The sequence below is a fragment of the Megascapheus bottae genome, chromosome 13 (assembly GCF_031878675.1).
Source record: "Megascapheus bottae isolate mThoBot1 chromosome 13, mThoBot2.hap1, whole genome shotgun sequence".
Taxonomy (NCBI): domain Eukaryota; kingdom Metazoa; phylum Chordata; class Mammalia; order Rodentia; family Geomyidae; genus Megascapheus; species Megascapheus bottae.
The window spans coordinates 57,814,235-57,830,007 of NC_143521.1; the positions used below are offsets into that span (position 1 = coordinate 57,814,235).

Consider the following 15,773-nt stretch of genomic DNA (forward strand, 5'->3'; position numbering starts at 1 on the left):
AACTTGAAAGAATGGCTCTAGCTGGGTGCCAGTGGCTCATGCCTGTAATCCCAGATACCTTCCAAGGATCTCGGGTCAAAGCCAGCCTGGGCAGAAAAGTCTGAGAGTCTTATCTCCAGTTAACCACCAAAAAACTGAAAGTGGAGGAGCGATGGCTCGAGTGGTAAGAGTGCCAACCTTGAGCACAAAAGCTCAAGGACAGCACCCAGGCCCAGAGTTCAAGTCTCAAGACTGGTGGGGACACAAAAAGAGGATGGCTTTAACCTCGGCATGAGCGTGTGTGCCTGTGGGGTGAAGGCAGGCACACCAAGGGCTCTTGTACTCCCACTCGTGGCCCAGGCCTAGCCCAGCAACGCCATCATGTCGGATGCGGGCTCCTCCTGGGCACTGCCGGGTCCACGGCAGCAGGAAGGCCACTCTGGGTGCAGGAGGAAAGGAGGGAGGGACGGAGTCTACAGAGGCATCCATGGTTTGCTTTCTCCTCCAGGCATGCCTCAGCCCAGGCTCACAGCTATGCCATCTACTCCCGACTGGCCCATGTGCCCAGGAACGCCGAGGGGCAGCTGCTGTGCCATCGGATGGAGCAGGAGTACAGGGTGGGCCCCTTGGACCTGAACCGTGAGGCCATCCTGAGAACCAGCACCGACCTCAACAGCCAGCGGGTCCTCTACTCAGACAACAACGGCTACCAGATGCAGCAGAGGCCCTACCAGATGTTCAGAGACAACACCATCGCCCGGGTACGCAGACAGCCACGCCAGGGTGCTTTCCTCTGTCATCAGCTCCCAGCACTCGCAGGCTCCAAGCAGTAGCATTTTTTTTTTTTTAACCAGTCCCGAGTCTTGAGCTCAGGGCCTGAGCACTGTCCTTGGACTTTCTCAAGGCTGGAGCTCTACCACTTGAGCCAGAGCACCACATCTGGCATTTTCTATGTATGTGGTACAGAGGAATTGAACTCAGGTCTTCATGCATGCAAGGCGAGCACTCCACCACCAGGCTACACTCCAGGCCCAGTAGGATTTGTAGGTTTGCTCTCGTTTTGTTTTTTATGCCCGTGGTAGGGTTTAGACTCAGGGAGGTTAATTGGAGGTAAGAGACTCAGGTCCTTTTGTGCCCAGGCTGGCTTTGAACCTTCGTCCTCAGATCTCAGCCTCCTGAGTAGCTAGGATTATAGGCATGAGCCACAGTGCCCAGCTCTGACCAGCATTGTTTAAAGTTTCCACTGCGCAGGTTGTATGCCTCTCCCGGGGATGGCACAGTTCTGTTCTAATGTGCGTGTGGAACACTCAGTCCCATGGCGACAGAGCAGCCGAGAGAGAGGATAAGCCCTGCCTATTGCTGTCCAGGCGAGGGCCTGCCCCATGTGCCGAGGGGCTAGAGGAGGGGGAGTGGAGGGCTGTCTCACTGGCACCATGGCAGCCCCTGGGTGACCTTTTGTGTCTGCAGAATTACTACCCCATGGTGCAGTCGGCCTTCATCGAGGATGGCAGAAGCAGGCTTGTGCTGCTGGCGGAGCGGGCGCATGGCGTCTCCAGCCAAGAGAACGGGCAGGTGGAGGTAGGAGAGGCCTGGGATCCCCCTTCCGCCCTTGCATCCGCCCGTGAGCCTGGCCAGGTGTGAGCAGGAGCGCCGGGACCCCCCCTCTCCTGCAGGTGATGCTCCACCGGCGGCTGTGGAACAACCTGGCCTGGGATCTCAACTACAACCTCACGCTCAACGACACCTCGATCGTCCACCCGGTCCTCTGGCTTCTGCTGGGCCCCCGAGCGCTCACCACGGCCCTGCGCCCGAGAAGCGGGTTGGCGCTGCAGCACCGGCCCATCGTGCTGCTCCGGGAGCTGGCCGGCACGGCGCCGCCTGCTCAAGGTGGGCACCCCCGCCGCACGCCTCCACTGCGCGGGATGGGCCCACGGGCCCAGCTCAGGTTCTCACGCGCTCTGCCCCACATCTCTGCCCCGGGTCCTCCGTTTTCTTCCCAGGCGCACCTTTCCCTTTCTTTCCTTTTCAGTGTATTGGTTTCATCTCATCTATTCTTTTATTTTAAATTGGTGCCTGAGTTGGAACTCAGGCTGCTCAGTGGCTGGTGCTGGCCCACAGCCCCCAGGTTCTGCTTCTGAAGCGAAATAGCACAACACCATCTGGTGCTGGGGTTCACACCTATAATCCTGTTTAGAGGCTGAGTCCTGACTGGTCATATTTCAAGGTCAGCCTGGCCAGAGGTCCTTGAGATACTGTCTCTGAAACAACTAGCAAAAAGCAAGGTTGGGGGTGTGGCCCAAGTGGTAGGATGCCAGCCAAGCAAGCAAGACGAGCACACACACAAAATAGCTGAACATGAGAAACAATTAAAAATGGACAGGCTTAGAAATGAAGGGGTACTTCAGAGCAGGCCTTGAAGCTTTAAGAACCTAGATATAGAACGTTGGTTGTATTCTCACAATCATTGAGCTGTATTCTCTCTTTATTCAGATTTGGATTCGAATGGGTTTGGTTTGGTTTTTGTCAGTACTGGCATTTGAAGGCAGAGACTTGTGGTTGCCAAGTAGGTGTGTGGCAGAACCACACCTCCTTTTCTGTTCTGGGGTGTGTGCGTGTGTGTGTGCACGCGCTGTTACTTTTTAGAAAGGATCTTGCTTCTTACGTGCGTGTGTGTGCATGTGCATGTGTGTGTGTGTGCACGCTGTTACTTTTTAGAAAGGATCTTGCTTCTTACGTGTGTGTGTGTGTGTGCATGTGTGTGCACGCTCTGTTACTTTTTAGAAAGGATCTTCTTACGTGTGTGTGTGTATGCGTGTGTGTGTGCACGCTGTTACTTTTTAGAAAGGATCTTGCTTCTTACGTGTGTGTGTGTATGCGTGTGTGTGTGCACGCTGTTACTTTTTAGAAAGGATCTTGCTTCTTACGTGTGTGTGCATGTGTGTGTGTGCACGCTGTTACTTTTTAGAAAGGATCTTGCTTCTTACGTGCGTGTGTGTGTGCATGTGTGTGTGTGCACGCTCTGTTACTTTTTAGAAAGGTCTTGCTTCTTACCTGAGCCCTCACCTGCAATGGAGGTCCCAGGTCTCTTATTTGAAGCATCTGAAACTGGAACCAGGCAGAGACCCGAGGTCATCCGAAAAGGTCAGGGAAGGCTCTCTGCAGAAAGTGATGGAAACAAAGGGGCCGTTGACTGAGTGGAGCCTGCCTGAAGCTCCCCAAAGGAGGTGTGCCGGCAGGAGCCGGGCCTCACTGGGCCCCTGTGAGCAGGTGGTCAAGGCCGTGCCTCCTGGGCTGCCACTGCCCTGTCTGCCGGGCTGCCACCCAGTGTCCAGGCTCAGGCCACACCTTTCCTGGAAGGGCACCTGCCTGACCTAGTGGAGCCTGGCATGGCTCCTTCTGGCTGAGGATAACCACGACTGAGGAGTCAGTGTGTCCGAGCAGCCTCGCTTTGTCCATCTGCCCACAGGAACCTCCTCAAAACCACCAGGACTGGGACAGCAGACGGCGGTGACTCTTCCCCCAAGTCTGCACCTGCAGATCCTCAGTGTCCCTGGCTGGAACTATAGCACCAACCACACAGAGCACCGGAGGCACCTTGAGCAAGGTGGGGTGGCGTCCACTCGTCCAGACTCTCCTCTTGCTCCCTCAGGGCTCCCAGGCCCCGCACCACGCTAAGAAGGCCCCCCTCGGACTTGTCACAGTGCTGTGAGGTCACCTGCCCCCTCACCTGGAAAGTGAGGCCCACAGAGATATAGCAAATAACCAGAGTCACTCAGCAAGCAGGGAAGCAGAGGCCCAGCCCAAGTCTCAGCCCAGGCCCAGCCACACCACACACAGTGGGAGCCTCCCCTTGCCCGGGGCCTGGGCTGTGGGCCACAGCCCACCCACCCTGGACAGGGCGAGCGGAGGCAGAGGGAAGGAGGTTCTGGAGGTGCTGCACGGGACAGATTCCCACAGCACGTGCCACGTGGGGAAGGAGCCTTGGGGAGCCCTGCCCGACTCGGGACGCCAGCCCAGGACACTGCTCTGGGAAGAAGCAAGAACAGTTTTACAAAGCGCACTGCTTTGGTACAGGCTTGGGCAGCCATTTCTGCTGGGTTGTCTGGAAAAGAAGGGTGTCATTGTGAGCCTATGGTGGGCTTCTGGAACCCGGGCTCGGTTCTTTCATATCGGACTCCGCAGGAGCTCCGTGCTCCCCAGAGCCTTACCTCCCTCATTTGTAAAGCGGGAGCAATGCCAGGAAGCGTTCTTCTCCCCCGTGCAGTCAAGGCCATGTAGATGCATCTACAGTCAACAAAGCCAGGTTCTGGTACAGTAACAGAGCCCCAGACTTCACCATCGTGACACACACAAGTTTATTTTTCCCAGGTCTGTATCCAGCAAGGGGGCAGGAGGGCAGTCCCTTCTTGCCGTGGCCATCGGGCCTCCCGTGATGGAAGCTGAAGCATACACCTGCTTCCTCCTCACAGAAGCCACACTCACATCTGTGCATTTACCTAACCCCACAGGGCCGAGATGGAGAGATGGGGTCATCCGGCCATTGCCAGAGATCCCTGTGTGTCAGGCCCCACGGTTGAGGATCTGGAGTGGAGCCCACAGTCCAAATCTCCAGGACCTGGCCAGTGGCCTTGAGCTTGGTTGATGGGGCCCTCACTGTCACCTTTTGTCCCCGAAGGTCACCAGGGGAAGGCCCCAGCAGACCTGCGCCGCGTCCTGCTGCGGCTCCACCACCTGTATGAGGTGGGTGAGGACCCCGTCCTGTCCCAGCCGGTGACGGTGAACCTCAAGGTAAACTGAGCCAGGACCCTAGACCCGGGAAGGAAGCCCTGTGTCTGGGACCTAGTAGGGCCACCTGTGCCAGAAGAGCCAGGGGACATGTGGCCAGCAGATGCCACCAGTGCAGTCAGAAAGAACGCCCATTCTGAGAGACTTTTTTTTTCCTGTGTGTGTGAGTGCATGTGCGTGTGTGTGCATGTGCACGTGTGTGTGCGTGTGTGCACGTGCATGTGTGTGCACACATGCACACATGTACCAGTCCTGGAGCTTGACCTCAGGGCCTAGGCACTGTTCCTCAGCATTTTCAACTCAAGACTACAGTAATCTACCACTTGAGACACAACTCTACTTCTAACGTTTTGCTGAGTCTCATGGACTTAACTGTTCAGACCGGCTTCTAGCCTCAGCCCTCAGATCTCAGCCTGCTGAGAAGCTAGGATGACACGGTGCCCAATCTGGGCCCAATCTGGACTTCCTTTTCAAGGGTGATTGAGTCAGACAATCCAGGTCTGTGTTCATCTTCTCCCTCTTGTCTCCAGCTCCTCAAGCCTCTGCGTCTTTAACCTTGAGGGCTGGGAGGGAGAAGGCTGGACCCTGTAACACTGAGATCGGGGGTGGGGGGCAGAGGGCTCTGCTTGACGGCTGCAAGGAGGCTGATTTGTGCACATCACCTGGCATTGGCCTATGGTTGTACCAGCCCCTGCCCATACCCACATGTCCTGCGGTCTGTCTGAGGAAGCACAGCCCAGCCTCGCTCTCCCCATCTGTGGAATGGTCTGACAATGCTGACCTCGCAGATGAATAGGTCAGGGGGTACCAAGACAGGGGCGGGGGCCCGGGGCACCCAACACACCTCTGCTACTCCCACAGGCCGTGCTGGGGGGCCTGGGGGCCGTGGCAGCCGTGGAGGAGCGCTCGCTCTCGGGGACCTGGGACGTGCATGCACTCCGGCGCTGGAACTGGAGGACCAAGTCTGCCCACCAGAGAGGTTGGCAAGCCCTGCCTTCACCCCCGTGCCATCTCTCAGCTGTGTGCCCCTCTGCACAGGCAGAGCCAAGGTCACAACCGTGTGCCCAGCTTCTGCTGCCCACGGCCTCTCTGCCCGCTCTCCTCCCACCCAGCAGTCTGCATGCCCTGCACCCCCCAGATTTGCTGTGCCCAGTGGCCCTGGCCTTCTGTGGGCTCCTCACTCCTTCCACCCAGGCAAGGGTCCACTCTGTCCTGGCCCTTCCTTTCAGCCTCAGTTTGTCCCCTGCACACAGCAGGGTACCAGGTTGAGCCTGCACTTGCTGGTGAGGCAGAGGAGGGAGGGAGGCAGAGGGAGGGTCCAACAGCCCTCCCAGGGGACCTGGGGGAGGGGGGTAAAGGGCCGATTCTCACGCGGTCCCCATGAGAAAGCTTAGTGCTGTGTGGCCCCCGTGGGCAATCAGGAGTGTGGGGGCCAGCAGCCCCTCCAGTACTCTTCACTGTGGGGGGGGAGGCCAGGAAGGGGCTGACAGCCAGACAGACTCTCTGTGCCCTCCCAGGCCGCCCCACCTCTCCACCAAGGCCTCCAGGAGATACTTCCATCACCATCCATCCCAAAGAAATCCGGACGTTCCTCATTCAATTCCAACAGCAGTGAGCAGCCCCCCCCCCCCGCACTCTGTGTCACCAGCACCCCTGGCATCTGGCAGATCAAGGACAAGCAGTGAGGAAGGCCCAGGGGAGCAGGAAGCCACACATCCAACAAATGGGTGGCAAGAAATCAGATGGGTGGCAAGAAATGGCCACAGCAGGGGGAGGGGTCACCTCCTATTTTTTTAAATAAAAAATTAAAATCTGCAACCTGTGTTCAACCCAGCTCACTTCTCACCCCTCACATGAATCTTTCCCTCTTTTCTCGCTAAAATACGCTTTAACCTTTTCTTCAACTTATTATTGTTATTATAAAGGTGATATATAGAGGGATAAGGCATAATTTTTTTTTTTTTTGGTCAGTCGTGGGGCTTGAACTCTGGGCCTGGGCGCCGTCCCTGAGCTCTTCAGCTCAAGGCCCTACCCCTTGAGCCACAGCCCCACTTCGGGTTTTCTAGTGGTTGACTGGAGATAAGAGTCTCATGGACTTCAGTGCCCGAGCTGTCTTTGAACCCCGATCCTCAGATCTAAGCGTTCCCAGTAGCAAGGGTGACAGGCACGAGCCACTGGTGCCCGGCTAGGCATGACTTTGATAGCATGTGAAGCTTAGCCCACGCCTGTAAGCTCGAGGCCAGCCCTAGCAGGCACTACATGCAGTGGTGCCTGTCATTCACGCTACCAGAGAGCCAAGCCCAGTATCAGTGGACTGCACTCCACACCACGGATCCCACCACAGGCCTGAAGGCCTGGCTCGGAAGAAAATCTGGTGCCTAGCAAGTGACAATCCATGCTCAAGCCCAATACAGTTGGGGGGGTGGAGTTACCATGTCCTTTCATAGGGAAGTAGAAAGGACTGAGAGCAGCAGCCAGTGAGATGCAGTTTAGCTCCCAGGTTCCCAGATGGGCAGGGTTCGGGACAGCCCTCACAGCCCACTCAACCAAAAGCTAGCCGGGTGCTGGGGCTCACACCTGAAATCCTAGCTACTTGGGAGGCTGAGATCTGAGGAGCAAGGTTCGAAGCCAGCCCGGCAGGAAAGTCCTGAGACTCTTATCCCCAGTTAAGCACACACACACACACACAAGTTGAGCTGTGGCTCAAAATGGTAGGGCATTGAGTGAAAAAAGTCAGGTAGAGGGCTTGCCTAACATGCACAAAGTCCTCGGTACCACTTACAAAGAGAAACCAGAAGTGGTGCTGTGGCTCAAGTGGTAGAGTACTAGCCTTGAGAAAGCCCAAGGACAGTGAGTGCTATCCTTGAGAAAGCCCAAGGACAGTGCTCAAGCCCCAGGACTGGAGAGAGAGAGAGAGAGAGAGAGAGACAGAGACAGAGACAGAGACAGAGACAGAGACAGAGAGGGAGGGAGGGAGGGAGGGAGGGAGGGAGTCAGGGACAGTGCCCTGGGCCTGAGTTCAAGCCCATGAATCAAAGAAAAACCAAAGCCCTGAGAGCAGTTTGAAGATTCTTGGCTGGTCTACGAGACAATTGAGATAGAGCCTTGCCTAGCAGGCCTCAAGCCCTGGCTGGAAGGGAAAGGGAGGAAAGGGAAGAAGACAATTCCAGATGCTTAACTATAAGAATGACAGCTAAGTACTTGTGACTCATGCTACTCAGGAGACGGGGATCTGAAGACTGAAGTTTGAGGTCAGGCTTGGCAGAAAAGTTAGATTTTTATCTCCAATTAGCTAACAAAAAGTCAAATGTAGAATGGTAGTCAAGTTGTAGAATGACAAAGCCAAGCAAGAGTGCAAGGCCCTCAGTTCAAACTCAGTTAACAGCACACGCCCCTCTGTTGATCATAATGAGGACTGGGCGTGGTGGTACTCAACTGTAATTCCAGTGTCAGGACACCGAGGCAGAAGGACCACATCCGAGGCCGGCCTAGACTATGAACACGGGTGCCCAGACCCAAACCTACACTGGATGCTCACACCAGCTTTAGCCCCGATTGCAAATCCCCTTCAGGAGATGAGTGGGTACACGATGGCTGATACAGACAAGGGAGTATTACTCAGTGCTAAAAAAGATGTGCCTTACAGTAGTCTGTGATCTGGAGCGATGAGTGGCTGGTCAAGGATGAAGAGACGAACAGGCAAAGTGCGGGGCTTACAGAACAGTGAGATAGTCACGCTGATGGTTCCGGGTGGTTCCTCAGTGTTTTGCTTCAGGTCCTTGACCTCAATCTCAGAATAAGAATTTCTGCACAAATGTAAAAATGTAGCTGGGTTGAGGCAAGCAGAAACCAAAGGCGGAGGAGCAGAGCATGGGTGCTCTGAGAGAGAACTGTTTTGTTATCAGGAGGATCTGGGGTGGAAAGGTGAGTTGAGAGTTGGCCCACCTCGTTCCCTCTGGGATACATGTTCCCTTTTGTTCTGGACATGTGGGTCCATTCTTGCTGTTACACCATCATCCCTTGGCCCCCAGATTTCAAGGTTGGTCTGCTGATTGAATCTGGGTCATTGTGACACGTGTCTGAACTTCTTTCTGGACAAAGAACGGGTTCTGCCGGATGCTTTCTTTAAGATGGGTGTCCAGCGTTAGGATAGGTATCATTTTTCTTTGCCCACACATTTGTGATTCTCTGAGTCCTTTACCCAAGTGTTATTTTAGATATTCATGTTCTGTTCCCAGAATGCAATGACGGCTTTGAAAAGCAGGCTAAAGCCAGGCCCTGGTGGCTCACGCCTGTAAAGCCTAGCTGCTCAGGAGGCTGACCTCTCAGGATCTTGGTTCAAAACCAGCCTGGGCACAAAAGTCTGTGAGACTCTTATCTCCCAATGAGCCACCAGAAAATTGGAAGTGATGCTGTGGCTCAAAGAGGTAGCCTTGAGCTGAAGAGCTCAGGGACAGCGCCCCGGCCCTGGATTCAAGCCCCACAACTGACCAAGGTGGGGAGGGGGGAGGAAAAGGGAGAAAAGCAGGCGAAGTCAGAGAGCTGGGAGTTTTGTTTAGATTTTTAGACTGAATGTTGCGGCTCAGCAGGGCGTTTAAGACGTGACGCAGAAGCATTACTGTCCCGTGCTTTCCACCCAGCCAGTTGCTGACAAGGTGCTTCTCTCCCAGCCCTGTCTGCGGTTTCCCAGGCCTCACTCTCAGGGATCGACCCCTTCCCCAAACCAGCCAGGGCGCCCTGTGTGGGGAACGCATTTCTGAGCCCGGATCCTTGGCGCCCAGGCCGGCTCTGAGCCCGGGTCCTCGGCGCCCGGGACCTCGTGGACCCCCCCCGCCAGGCCGGCTCTGAGCCCGGGTCCTCGGCGCCCAGGACCTCGCGGACCCCCCCGCCAGGCCGGCTCTGAGCCCGGATCCTCGGCGCCCGGGACCTCGCGGACCCCCCCGCCAGGCCGGCTCTGAGCCCGGATCCTCGGCGCCCGGGACCTCGCGGACCCCCCCGCCAGCCCGGCTCTGAGCCCGGATCCTCGGCGCCCGGGACCTCGTGGACCCCCCCGCCAGCCCGGCTCTGAGCCCGGGTCCTCGGCGCCCGGGACCTCGTGGACCCCCCCCGCCAGGCCGGCTCTGAGCCCGGATCCTCTGCGCCCGGGACCTCGTGGACCCCCCCGCCAGCCCGGCTCTGAGCCCGGATCCTCGGCGCCCAGGCCGGCTCTGAGCCCGGATCCTCTGCGCCCGGGACCTCGCGGACCCCCCCCCCCCCCCCCCCGCCAGGCCGGCTCTGAGCCCGGATCCTCTGCGCCCGGGACCTCGTGGACCCCCCCGCCAGCCCGGCTCTGAGCCCGGATCCTCGGCGCCCAGGCCGGCTCTGAGCCCGGATCCTCGGCGCCCAGGCCGGCTCTGAGCCCGGATCCTCTGCGCCCGGGACCTCGCGGACCCCCCCCCCCCCCCCCCCGCCAGGCCGGCTCTGAGCCCGGATCCTCTGCGCCCGGGACCTCGTGGACCCCCCCGCCAGCCCGGCTCTGAGCCCGGATCCTCGGCGCCCAGGCCGGCTCTGAGCCCGGATCCTCTGCGCCCGGGACCTCGCGGACCCCCCCCCCCCCCCCCCCCCCGCCAGGCCGGCTCTGAGCCCGGATCCTCGGCGCTCCTCTGCGGCGCGGCCAGGACGGCCGAGCCCGGCGACCTGCGCGCTCTTCTCCGCAGGAGGAGGCCGTGTCCGTAGCAAACCCTGCAGGAGAGGGGGCGGGCGGGGGGCGGGGGAGGGGGAGAACACACCGCGTCATCCGGGGACCCGGCGGGGGGGGGGGGGGGGAGGGAGGCCGGGGTCGCGCGCCCGAGACCCAGCGCCCCGCCCCTCCGCAGGCGTGCGCGCACACGCCGTCCGCCGCGCGGCCGTCAAGCGAGGCGCCGGCATGTCGCGAAAGGCGTCGCAACGCGCAGCGTCGGGTGGACGACCGCCGCGTCGGTTGACGGCCGGGACTCCATTTTGTCCGGGGCTGCTCTGCTCGCCAGTCGCTCGTCTCCGCGTCTTCTCTCGGGGGAAAAGTTTCCGAGGGGGAAAAGTTTCCGGGAAGACCCCCCTCCGCCCCGCCGCCGCCGAGGCCGAGCGCCGCCGCGGCGTCCCGCCTTGCGCCCCGCAGACGCCGTCCGCGCGGACCCGAAGCGGCGAGGAGATGCGGCCCCTGGACGTGGCGGAGCCGGCCGAGCCCGGGGAGGTGGCGGTGCTGGAGCCCGAGGAGGACTTCGAGCAGTTCCTGCTGCCCGTCATCCGCGAGATGCGCGAGGACGTGGCGGCGCTGGCGCGCGCGCGCGCGCGGCCCCGCGGGAAGCTGTGGGGGGCGGGGCTCGTGCCCGCGCGCACGCAGGTGGAGGCGGCCGAGGAGAGCGCGCTCAACCGCCTGCAGCCCGGCGCGGGCGCCGGCGGCCCCGACGCGCGGGGCGACCAGGCCGACGAGAAGGCGCAGGAGACGGCCAAGATGGCCGAGATGCTGGTGGCGCTGGTGCGGCGGATAGAGAAGAGCGCGTCGTCGTGAGCGGGCGGGCGCGGTGAGCGCGGCGGCGGGGGCGGGGAGGACAGGGGAGGGGAGGGGCGCGCGGCGGGAGCGGGGTGGGGGGCCCGGCGGGGAGGCGCAGTGGGGAGGGGGGCGCAGTGGGGAGGGGCGCCGGGGAGCGGGGGGGGGGGGGCCCGGGGCCGGGCTCATGGGGTTCGTCTCTGTCCCCACGCGGGGCCGCGCACGGAGCCGCGGATGTTCCCAGATTTGCTGGAAGACTCCGGGGGATCACGGCACCCCGCCCCCAGAGCGGACGTCCCCGGCGGGACTCGCCCCTCGGGGTCGGGGACGCCTGTCACCCCGCGGGGTTCACCCCTGGGGACGGGGACGCCTCTGTCACCCCGCGGGATTCGCCCCTCGGGGTCGGGGACGCCTCTGTCACCCCGCGGGGTTCACCCCTGGGTGACGCCTCTCTCGGCTTTGCCCTAGGTTTCCAGCCAATGGATCTGGTCGCGTGACGGAGATTGGCTGGCGGCCCCGGAGGAGCTGGAAGCAGAGAGGCTTTTGTTTTTCTCCCTTCTTTCTCTGTCTGCACTCTGTTCTCACTTACACTACGTTTCCGCGGTGGCCTGGGGTGGATGACCTCAATAGCAGTTCTGGTGGCTGGATGTTTGTTTGGGGAAACAACTTTTGTTTGGAAAACGCTCCCACACGCTCGACTAGGGCCTGGATTGTCACTTCTCCCGAAGTCTCCCGTGTCGTGGGCTTTGGTGGTGGTTTGAAAATTCTGAGGTGCTTTGATCTTGTGTGACCTGGTAGCTCCCTGGAACTTTGCATCTGCGTGTGATGGTAAGCTCTGGAGGTGCTGAGGAGCTGTGTTACATCGAGAAGACTCCATGCAGCCCTGCTGAGGAAGGGACCAGACTTCAGTGGGGAATGTGAACGGGCCTGACTTGGCTAGGACTGCTGAACAGGAGGCAAGATGGGAGGTGGCAGTGTTTGCATTTGGGGACTTCTTTAATTTCTGTGTAAGACCAAAGGAGGAGAGATGTATTTTGTTCAAATGTTAAATTTTATGTGATACACTATCTGATGTAACCTGTTTGGTGAATTTGTTTAGACAACCTAACTTGGCTCTATTTGACCTGGACCCTAGATGAGACTCGGATGCTCCACACAAGTTGATACAGTACTCTCCTGCATTTTCGGTGTAAAGTTAAAGGTTTACAAGGCCTTTGATGGGCGTGGAAGAAGCATGGAAGTGTTTGCAGTGGGTGGAGAAGAGGCGTCTGCAGGGTCCTGCGTTGTCCAGCTCTGTTTATTTCATTAGCAGACCTGACAAGTGTTTTGAGGTCAAAACCCTACCGTGTTTGAAAAACAAGTAATCTTACCATGTTAATAATAAATATTCACTTGCTTGAAAAGACAAAAAGAAAAGCTATTTAGAAATTTTGTTTAAAAATGAAGCCTTAGACCAGCAGTGTGGCCTAGTGGTAGAGTGCTTGCCTAGCATGCACAAAACCCTGGGTTCAGTTCCTCTGAATTACACACACAGAAGCCAGAAATGGTGTTGGGGTTCAAGTGGTAGAGTTCTGTAGCCTTGAAGAAGCCCAGCTCCAGATTAGCAAAAAAAAAAAAAAAGTATGAAGCCTTAAATATTCATGTGAATGTCTTGAGGATTCTGGAATGTAGAATGTGCTGGGTTCTAGGTGTGGGGATGCACTTCCAGCCTTTTGCCGGTTAATTGGAGATAGTGTCTCACAGACTTTCTTACCTTTTGAGTAGCTAGGATTACAAGCAAGAGCCACCAGAGCCCAGACCCAGGACCATTTGCTAACTAGCAGTGGCCATGTTAGTTTGTGAGGAAGGTCATTCTGGGGCATTCTGAATGGGTGAGGAAGCCCACCTTTAACAAGTTGAGCACTTGAGCCTTTCTCTCCCTATCTGCACATTTTTATTTATAGATCCTCCGTAAATTGCCTTTGTGCAACCTCCGGTGGCCTGTCTCTCGTTTTGACCTTTTCACCCCTCTTCCCCACCCTGGCAGCTGGTTCTCATGGCTGGGACCAGCTTTTCTGAACCATTCATTCATTAGATCCTTCATTTAATTACTAATTGCCTGCCTGGTAGAGGGAGATGAAAAGGACACTGGTGGGTGGGCAAGAGTGCTCACTGGCCAGTTCCTGAGCATCCGCCCTGGGCCAGCACCGAGGTCATCCCGTGTTGGTCCCAAGGGAGGCTCAGGGGTCACGCATGCCCCTTTCCCTCCATCCTGGTACCTCACTCACCCACTGCGCCCAGGGCCCCGTTTTTCTGAGCGTGTTGAACACACTTTTCAGGACAGTACTATTTGCCAAAGATAAGAAAGAGAGGCAGTTCATTACAAGTGAGCCTCAGCCGCGCGGCAGCTCGGAGGAGCCCACCGAGGTCGTCCAGGGCCAGAGCAGGAAAGAAGTGAGGCCGGCAAGTCACAGATGCGTGTCACGGGGGTGTGACCCGGGCCCAGATGGCGCCAGCCAGGACGTTCTCGGGGTCTTCAGCCCGGAACCACACACTTGACGAAAAGAAAAGTGCCCGACGCAGGGACGGGGGGGGGGGGGGGGGGGCGCGGAGCCCCGGAGACGGCTGGACGCACGCGGGGCCTCCTCCCGGGCCGAGCCCGCTGGCTGCCGCGCCCCTTCTCTGCGCGGTCGGGGACCCTAACTTTCCCTTCCGCGCCGTCACGACCTCCTAAGAGAGCCCCGTCTGCCTTCGCGGGACGCCAGGGACACGGATGCAGGATGGGGGGCGGGGATGGAGGGGCGCGCGCACGCGCAGGGCGGGCAGAACCCGGGGCGTGCGCGGGCGGCGCGCCGTGACGCGTATGACTGGAGCCGGAAGTCGGGGCGGCCGCCGGAAGCGGGCGCGGCGGGCCATGGCGGGCAGCCCCGTGGGCGCGGAGCCGCCGCGCGAGGCCCCGGCGGAAGAGGCCGAGCCGCAGGGCGCCGCCTGGAGCGCGGACAGCGGCACGGTGTCGCAGAGCCACAGCAGCGCGTCGGGGCCGTGGGAGGACGAGGCTGGGGAGGAGCCGCCGCCGCTGCTGCGGCGCGCCGCGGCCAGCTGCGCCGCCTGCCTGCTGCCCGGCGCCGGCGCGCGCGCCGAGGTGGAGGCGCTGGACGCCGGCCTGGAGGACCTGCTGTGCCGCGTGGACGAGTTCGCGGGCATGCTGGACATGCTCCGCGGGGACTCGTCGCACGTCGTGAGCGAGGGCGTGCCGCGCATCCACGCGAGGGCCGCCGAGATGCGGCGCGTGTACGGGCGCATCGACCAGCTCGAGGCCTTCGTGGGCATGGTGGGCCGCAGCGTGGCCCGCCTGGAGGAGCGCGTGGCCCGGGCGGAGGCCGACCTGGGCGCCCTCCCCAGGGCCTTCTCCAAGCTGCTGCACGCCATGCACGTGCCCGCCCTCTTCGCCCGGCCCCCGCGCGCCGCCTACGAGCCGCCCGCCCTGTTCCGCACCGAGGACCACTTCCCGGGCGGTCCCGACCGGCCCCCGCTCTGAGGCCGCGCTGCCGCCAGCCCCGAGCGCAGGCCGAGGAAGATCCCGTCCGTCGCCTGCGGGTCCGAACGTTCATTTTCTGCACACGACCTGTCTTCCTCATTCCCGACGTGAAATGCGGTCTCCTCCGGTTCTGATCTGAAGGCTGCTGGGCCGGGGGAGGGGGGGCCAAACGAATGAACTCGACCTCTGTAATTCAGCAAAACTGTCCCTGGATTTTCCTACTCCACCAACAGTGTTACCTTTTCAAGATTTATATATTTATATGACTATGAGAACAAGTACCAAGCCATTAAAGCCTTATTACTCAATCATAACCGGGATTCTGTCGTCTCTAGCCTACTTTTAGGTTAGATGGTTCGTCGCGTAGCATCCCTTTCCGCTGCCCATAGCATGGACTGTAAATGAAATAAAATTAGATGAATTCCAAGAAAATATGTATTTATGTTTAACCAGTCCTGGGGCTTGGACTCAGAGCTGAGCACTGTCCCTGGGCTTTCCTCAAGGCTGGTGCTCTACCACTTGCACCACAGCACCACTTTCTGCTTTTTCTGTGTATGAGGTACTGAGACTCAAACCCAGGGCTTCATGCATGCTAGGCAGGCACTCTGTGACCACGCCACGCTCCTGGCCTCTGATTTCTTTCTCTTCTTTTCTTTTTACAATCAATTATGAAGTTGTATTTGGCAATATTTATCCATAGGGAGCGAGTCTGTATGGCTATCGCTGCTGGGTTTGTAACTTAAATATTAAGTTTCAGTTTTACTGGAAAAACTTTCCTGAACTATTGCACTTCTGTCCCAAATTACTTGAAAATAGGCATGTTGTTCATGATTTTGGAGTGAGATAAAGCTGTCTTGGAAGTACCATTCATGCCCGATGGAAAAAACTAACCTCGGCTACTGTAGCAGCAGTGTGTGTGTACTGGGGATGGAAAGGCCATTTGCATGAAAGAATGGTATTAGGGTTTTGTCCTTTCACCGTGTCCAC

At 58.8% G+C, this 15,773-nt stretch overlaps 3 protein-coding genes across 3 annotated transcripts in view; all 3 read left to right on the forward strand.

Moving 5' to 3' along the window:
• The window catches only part of Man2b2 (mannosidase alpha class 2B member 2), a 28,938-nt gene extending 22,356 nt beyond the window's left edge, over positions 1 to 6,582 (forward strand). The window contains exons 13-19 of the mRNA XM_090343857.1: positions 488 to 740; positions 1,447 to 1,557; positions 1,653 to 1,866; positions 3,446 to 3,583; positions 4,655 to 4,767; positions 5,626 to 5,743; positions 6,282 to 6,582. Coding sequence (XP_090199983.1) covers positions 488 to 740; positions 1,447 to 1,557; positions 1,653 to 1,866; positions 3,446 to 3,583; positions 4,655 to 4,767; positions 5,626 to 5,743; positions 6,282 to 6,379 — 1,045 coding nt within the window. The 3' untranslated portion in view covers positions 6,380 to 6,582. The remainder of the gene's footprint in view (positions 1 to 487; positions 741 to 1,446; positions 1,558 to 1,652; positions 1,867 to 3,445; positions 3,584 to 4,654; positions 4,768 to 5,625; positions 5,744 to 6,281) is intronic.
• Positions 6,583 to 10,701: 4,119 nt separating this feature from the next.
• LOC150056007 (MORF4 family-associated protein 1-like) lies at positions 10,702 to 12,685 on the forward strand. Its single transcript, XM_090343858.1, has 2 exons — positions 10,702 to 11,303; positions 11,738 to 12,685. The coding sequence occupies exon 1, from the start codon at positions 10,931 to 10,933 to the stop codon at positions 11,288 to 11,290; it is 360 nt and encodes a 119-aa protein (XP_090199984.1). The 5' UTR covers positions 10,702 to 10,930; the 3' UTR covers positions 11,291 to 11,303; positions 11,738 to 12,685.
• Positions 12,686 to 14,072: 1,387 nt separating this feature from the next.
• Positions 14,073 to 15,100, forward strand: Bloc1s4 (biogenesis of lysosomal organelles complex 1 subunit 4). Its single transcript, XM_090344117.1, has one exon. The coding sequence runs from the start codon at positions 14,112 to 14,114 to the stop codon at positions 14,784 to 14,786; it is 675 nt and encodes a 224-aa protein (XP_090200243.1). The 5' UTR covers positions 14,073 to 14,111; the 3' UTR covers positions 14,787 to 15,100.
• Positions 15,101 to 15,773: the final 673 nt, after the last annotated feature.